General features: G+C 40.2%; 1 protein-coding gene across 1 annotated transcript; it reads left to right on the top strand.

Moving 5' to 3' along the window:
* Positions 1 to 887: 887 nt before the first annotated feature.
* LOC146654031 (tRNA-splicing ligase complex subunit FAM98B) lies at positions 888 to 5,437 on the top strand. Its single transcript, XM_085379312.1, has 8 exons — positions 888 to 1,009; positions 1,174 to 1,280; positions 1,917 to 2,042; positions 2,133 to 2,389; positions 2,487 to 2,567; positions 2,650 to 2,766; positions 4,706 to 4,852; positions 4,966 to 5,437. The coding sequence occupies exons 1-8, from the start codon at positions 888 to 890 to the stop codon at positions 5,119 to 5,121; spliced, it is 1,113 nt and encodes a 370-aa protein (XP_085235438.1). The 3' UTR covers positions 5,122 to 5,437.
* The last annotated feature ends 1,343 nt before the right edge of the window (positions 5,438 to 6,780 follow it).

The following is a 6,780-nucleotide window of genomic DNA, read 5'->3' as shown; positions in this document are numbered from 1 at the left end:
AACAGACATTAATTAATTAATCTAGTTAATTTGCTCATAATATTCACTCCAGAGCAGAGGATGGAAGCTGGTGTTAATACGTCCTAATGAATGGAGCTGTGTTCACGTTTCAAACATCTGTATTCTAACATGACAACTGAGATCTGATTTAAAGTTAAATTTGAGTAGCAGAAAACAATACATACATATATTACACAAACATCACATATCACGTATCTAATATCTGTTTAGTTGCATCCCACCTTTCAAGGTACTTAATGCCAGCAGATTTATCTTTGGTTAACACAGCAGGCTATACAAGACCTCTGGTGACCCCTAACGGGCAAACAAACGCGTATTCCGTCCTTATAGGACAATTTGTTCCCCTCAAGAAGTGAGAAAGGTGTGATGTGTGGGGGCAGAGTGAAACTTTTTTCATTATATCACGGGAGAAAGTTTTAAAAAGATGCCGTCAAATAGAGATGCATAAAGTGGAAAGTTGAGGGAGAGTAAGTATTACACGAATAGTTTGAAACCTTTGAAAAGCTAAATGTACTACTTTATTCACTAATTCTGTAACAGAAAAATAACCTAAACTTATTCATACAAAATGTAATGGTTTTCTGTTCTGCTTTGCTTTTATATATTTTTTAATAATTATGTTGTTGTTTAAAAAAAACACGATTACTTATTTTCTTTTTTAAAATTGGGGCAAATAATACTGTTAACTTTTATAATTTTTCATACACTTGCTCCACAATCTTGTACTTTTGTGTTCATATTTTGTAAAATCGTTGGACTTTCTGTAATTTATCCTTTGTTTATTCATTCCCTCTCTAGTGAATGACTTGGTTATTTATGAAGTTGTTGTGCGCACTCCGGCCAGCAGGGGGCGGTGAGCGTCCTGGATGTTAAAGGAGGAAGCACCCCTTGTAAACACACTTGAACTTCGCAGAGTAAAGAATAAGTCGTACACGCCTGTCTTCATGGAGAGGAGCGCGGGGACAGTTTCAGCCATTAAAGCTCTGGGGTAATTAACATGTTTGTTTTTCGTCGTTACGAAACTTTAATTTGAGAAGAGAAACCTTATTCTCTGCCTGCTTTCTGGGCTTTTGACGTATAATGACACTTGCCGATACGCCTGACAGGTGAATAGGTAATCTCACCTGTCGCCTCCACTTACTTCCTGGTCAGGTACCCGGGCAGCCGCTGCCTCTCCCGGTGCAGATGTGACGAGCTTCCCTGTCCGCTGCTCAGCTGGCTGTGCGCAGAGCTCAGGACTCTCTGCCCGGAGCTACGAGGTGAGGCTCAGGCCTGAGATTTTCATTCATAAATCTTTGAGAGAGGCTTTTTCATGTTTAACCATTGCCTTTAATACAGCGCATTCTCCCAAGGAAGGAGGAAACCATCTCAGGATTGTGGATTTTTTTACTGTTTCACGCAGAGGGGTCACTGTGGTCTCAAGTGGGCCGACTCAGCAAAGCAACTGCTTAAGAATCGACCTTACTTCTTATGTTATGTAAAACAAAATGCAAGTCCTTTCTGAAAACATCCACATTAATTCACCAAACCAGTTACAGAACAGCCGATTTAGATGCCTTAAATAAATAAAAATAACAGGATATTTTTTACACGTTGACAGATGCTCTACTAAAGTAAAACATCTTCGCATGTTGAGTAGACTTGGATTTGGAAACATTTGGATAGTGACACCATTTTCATAATTTTACCCGCAGTTAATTTAATATGAAGCTACTGAGATGCACCTCACATTAGCTGTAATTTATGTGCATTATATAACTACAACCAAAACATGCTTTGGTAAACAAACTGATGGTTACTATGTTACAAATATAAGCCATGAAAAAAATCAGATCTTTCTGACTCAACTTGCAGTGAAATGTGTTAAATAAACTGGCTTAATTGTCCTTTTTTAGACTCAGGAGGGTCAGGTGATGTGCTGCTGGCGGGAGAGCTGAAAAATGTACTATCAAACATATCCTCTCCCCTCGCTGTGCTGACCTCCGAGGTGTTGGACCTGTCCACTCTCAACAAAGTCGCTGGTGAGAAACCGGACTGTGGTGGATACTGTTGTAGTAAGAACAGATGATTGCAGTGCTCGTGGATTTAGTGATCTTTTGCACATCTTGCAGAGTTCCTTGTATCAGAATTGCAAGCAGCTCACATTATCAAGTACAAAGAGTCACATCCTGACGAGCGGGCGACAGAAGCGGACTCTGAAAAAGAGCAGCGAGTTGAAGATCTGAGCCGTGACTTTTGTGAGGAAAACGAAGGCGATGACGGTTTGGGTGAAAACAGGAGGAAAGCAGAGATGCAAGCAGAATGGATTTTACTTCTGCGTGCTCTCAACATGGACGCCTCCTCTCGGTTTGAGGACGTTTTGAACGAGGTAAGCTTGAAATAACAGAGATTGAGCCATGAATAAATTGCGAATACAGACTGAGAAGCACTGAAAGAGGAGTTTACAAACATTTGCTTTAATGCAGGTGAATGAGAGGCTTTCTCGCCTACCAAGTGGAGACATGACCAAACCTCTTCTCAGCACCAGCCTCAGCTCAGAGCAGTGGGTAAGCTGCCAGGCCTGTTTTCAGCTCACAAGACTTTAGACGTGACTCTAATGTGGCATTTACATCTTTGCCTGTTTCTCAGCTTCAAGTGAAAAAAATGAATGAAATTCTGTCCGAGGACTATCGGCGTCGGCGACAAATGATGGTCACGCGCTTTCAGGTTACGCTTGAATCATTTGCATGGGGAGAGAAACAAAAGGTAGGAATGTTAAATAACTCTGTTCATCATTTGCCTGTTAGCTGAGTTATTTTACTCTGAGCCTTGGTTCATCTCTTCAGTCTATTCCCTTTTAATAAGAAAATCTTAGTTCAGCAGTGGTAGTGCATGAGGAAGCTTTGGACTGCCCATCTACCTGCAGAGGGCGTCTCCTGTCAGATGTGGGCCCTATAAAAATTGTGCTCTTGTGGCTCTTGCCTGTGCTATTGCCAGTCTGTCAGCCAGCTGCAGACAAGAGCGAAGTTCTAACATGCAAAGAGCTGAAGTGAAACAGAATGTTAAAAACAATGAAAAGTGTGCACTGTAGCCCCTTCCTCAGCTTTTCATAATGTATTTTTTCCACTTCTGGTGAACTCTGCTGTTCCTTATTCCGGCCCACTTTTCAACCAATCAGCATTTAACTGATGCACAGTGTCTTCCACATGGGGCACTGCACAGTTGAGATTTTGTTCGATTGCAATGGTGGTTTAAAAACCCGTCTCCAGAGGCAAATACTGACACAACCTTGGTAGCATAAATTAAGCATAAGGCAGATTTCTTCTACTTGGGTGCCCCTCGCAAACAGAAGCTTTGAACAGCAGGTGGAGTTTTTACATCGGAAGTCAGATTTTGGAGCTGCGAGTGATTTCGTGCCAAGTAAACCCCATGGCAGGCTTCCAGGCAGTGTGTGGAGTATAACATAATGATTATTCATTTATTTACTGTGCTTAAAAATGGCACCTCAGCACAGAGAGCCTGGTCAGTACCACGTGTATGGTTTATTTAGCAGTCACAAATACAGAACACTGGTTGTAAAGATTACAAGTTCTCACCGCTGCCACCTCAGATTACAAAGGTAGGGTTGGTGTGATGTCTCTGACTTTTTACGTGGGAAGTCCAACTTGATTCAGGGTTTTAGCTGAAAATTCCAGCTGCAAACTTGAAATTTCCAACTTCTCACTGAAAATGGAATACAGCACGTATCCACGAGATGACCATTTTAAGGGTGTCTTTACCGTCTGATATCAGTTGAATGCAAGAGTAGTAAAGAAGTGTTTGAAACTGAGCGTTTAGTGTAGTCTGAAGCCTAAATGTTTAGTTTGCAGGGATTACTTGTTCATATGCTTACCTCATTAGAAACTTTGACTGTTTAAATATGAGAATTAATACAACAGAAAATATGGCACGGAATAGGTCCACTTTAATGTGACTGAGAATGAAGAAACCCAGGTTAGAGTAACATTTGTGAAGACACTAAGCAGCACTCTGAAGTTTATTTAATGCACAAAATGAGTTGCGGTTCTTCATTTGCATCTGCATCAAATATCTCCAAAATGCATGAGAACCCTGCCTTCTCTAACACCTGTAACAAGTAGAGTGTATGTAATAAAGAAGATGAGCAGCACATCTGAAGCCTCAATCTGAGATTTTGACTGTCATCATTTTCATCTTCAAACTGAAGGAGGGTGGATGTGTGTTCATGCAGGAGTGATTGCAAGTTAGGCATTCCCTGATTCATCATCTTTCTCTTTTTTTAAATCCTACTTGGTGCCGTAATTGATAAAATCAATGCCATGCTGCAGTAAATAGGACTTAAAACTGCTGACTGAGATGATAAATTCATTAGGAAGGCTCATAAATTTAGTGAGAACCCATTTGTCTAATGTCGTCTTGCAAACAGGATTTCCCATTAGGAGAAAAAAATGTAGTTTTACTTCACTCTTTAGACCTATAGGCTATGTTGAATCTTTATATACAGTATATGTCTGTTACTGTCTGCAAGATCAGGGTGTTATTAGGACAACACTGACATCGTGTGGTCTGACTGAACTGCAACAGACTACTTTTATGTCAGTCGGCTTTAGGCCATCGTCAGAGCATGTGCTGGTGACGCAGAAGATGAATGTCAGACATCTCCATTCAGTCCATCCTTTATTTACAGGAGCGCAGTGCTGCGCTGGCTTCGGCGCCTAATCTTGCGTCCCTCATCGGCTCTTCCCAAGTGTCTCCATCTCTGCTGCTCGCTGCCAGAGAGGATCAGTCCTTCATTGACCCGGTCAAAGCTGGAACAAGCACCTCTGTTTACAAGGTACAATCATGAACGTGTCTGTGATCCTTAATGAAGATGCCTCTGACTCCAGCTAAGTACCGTAAGCATTTTCTTTTTTCTTTTTGTTGTTGTTTTTTTTCTGGTGTCACTAGACGTTGATGGGCAGTGTACCAGACAGAGGAGGACGACCTGGGGAAATTGAGCCTCCTATGCCAGCATGGACAGGGAGAAGCTCGAAAGGCAACAGAGGGGGACGAGGAGGCGGACAATCTCATAAGCATAAGAAGAAGAAAGGGAAAAAAGATTAACTTGTCCGTCTTTTTGGCCTTACTTATCAATTTAAGAAATAAGCGATCATTTTGCTTTATTGAAATCCTTGTTGCGAGGTAAACTACGATTGGGAAGTGCTATATATAATTTTGTAGTTATAAATCTGTGTATAATTTATAGTTATAAGTCATGCACATACCAGATTGTGTACATTTCTATAAAAGCAATGAAGTACTGGTACATGACCAGATATTTTGGTAAAAGAGCAGAAAATGGAAAAAATGTTGGCTTTCCACATTTATCAGTAAGTTTGTTTAAGAATAAACCTCTGAAACACACATCTGTTGGTATTTTGTGCAATTTACATAAAGCATCTTTTAAGGATTATTGCATGAATATTTTATGCTCACTTCACATTTTGGAGACAAGAGTTCCCCTTGCCTTTTTTAGGTGATTTCACAAGATAGCAAACATGTTTATGTGGAATGAAAAAGCCTCACTTACATCTTAAAAAACTGAAGGGTGACTTTGAATATCTAAGAATGTTGTTTTATTGTTACACATTAACCAAGACTCACTTCCCCCTGAGAGAGCTCCTTGTTACAGCATTGAGTCATCTCTCTAGTGCCAGTGTTTCCACTTCAAAGTCTAAATTGCCTAAACAAGGAAAAGATCATCCAAATATTAATTATCTTAAATATATTTGGAATAAACTGGTTTCAATGTTTAATTTTGATCTTGCCAAACCCAAAGTTGTGCTAAGGTAAAGCTCATTTTGACCAGAAGTTCTAGTAGTCCACAGTGATGTATTGAAATAATTTCAAGATCTTGTACACCAGTTTAATAAACAACAGTTTCAATTGTTTTATTATCTGAAACTCCACCCTCAACCATCTGAAATCTGCAGATAGTTATGGATTAGATTAAGTAAACTTTAGAAACTGTGAACTTTAGGAAATGTTATTTTAACATCTGTCTATTCTTCTCTGTTGATTCTTCCTCTTGAGTTTTCAAAAAAACCCAAAAAACATGAGAAAGTGGTTTAAGTCTGAAATTGGATGAGAAAGCATGAGAAAGGAATTCTAGGAATACTGAAGTAACGGCTGATGCAAAGAACATCTTGATCAATTTAAGATTATGAATTGCTTTTAACAAGCTGGGACCACATCCTTATTTCAGTTTGATAACAGCAGATTGAGAAAGCACAAATTGAAGCTGTGGTTTGGGAACGGCCTCAGAGGGGACTGGCTGCAGATCCCAGGCAGATCTAATGAGAAGTGACTGAATTGGGGGAAAAGGGGAGAAGTGTGGGGCATGAAAATGAGTACAAACAGCTTGTGGCGCTGGAGGCATATACCAGTGCATGAGGTATGGTCCTGCACCTGAAATTCAGATAAATTATCTCCAGTTATTGGACACCATACAAGTTTTGAGAAAAGGGCTGGAAGATGCAAATATATACTTTGCTAAAGAGCTTCTTATTTCTTTCCACCGTTCTGCATTGATGGACGCAACATATCGGGCAGAGTTGAAGTTCCGATTTTAACTGGGAGTAACCAGAATTAACAGGATCAGACGAGATTGTTTCAGAGGGACAGCTCATGTTCAGCAGCTGGAGACAAAGTTAGAGACGCAAGGCTGAGAAGGTTTGGACATTTGCAGAGGAGGGATAGTGGATATTGAAGATAGAATTACCA

The sequence above is a fragment of the Rhamphochromis longiceps genome, linkage group LG14 (genome assembly GCF_057381845.1).
Source record: "Rhamphochromis longiceps isolate RC_006_pf linkage group LG14, R_longiceps_female_GT1.1, whole genome shotgun sequence".
Classification (NCBI taxonomy): Eukaryota; Metazoa; Chordata; class Actinopteri; order Cichliformes; family Cichlidae; genus Rhamphochromis; species Rhamphochromis longiceps.
The sequence above is the reverse complement of the archived record's forward strand: the minus strand, read 5'-3'. Positions and strand labels throughout refer to the sequence as shown.

Excerpts from the sequence above, each read along its gene's own strand:
- LOC146654031 (XM_085379312.1), top strand. The coding sequence starts at position 888 with ATGTTAAAGGAGGAAGCACCCCTTGTAAACACACTTGAACTTCGCAGA. Across the intron at positions 2,568-2,649 it reads GCCTCAGCTCAGAGCAGTGG|CTTCAAGTGAAAAAAATGAA; the intron begins GTAAGCTGCCAG and ends CCTGTTTCTCAG. Across the intron at positions 2,767-4,705 it reads CATGGGGAGAGAAACAAAAG|GAGCGCAGTGCTGCGCTGGC; the intron begins GTAGGAATGTTA and ends CTTTATTTACAG.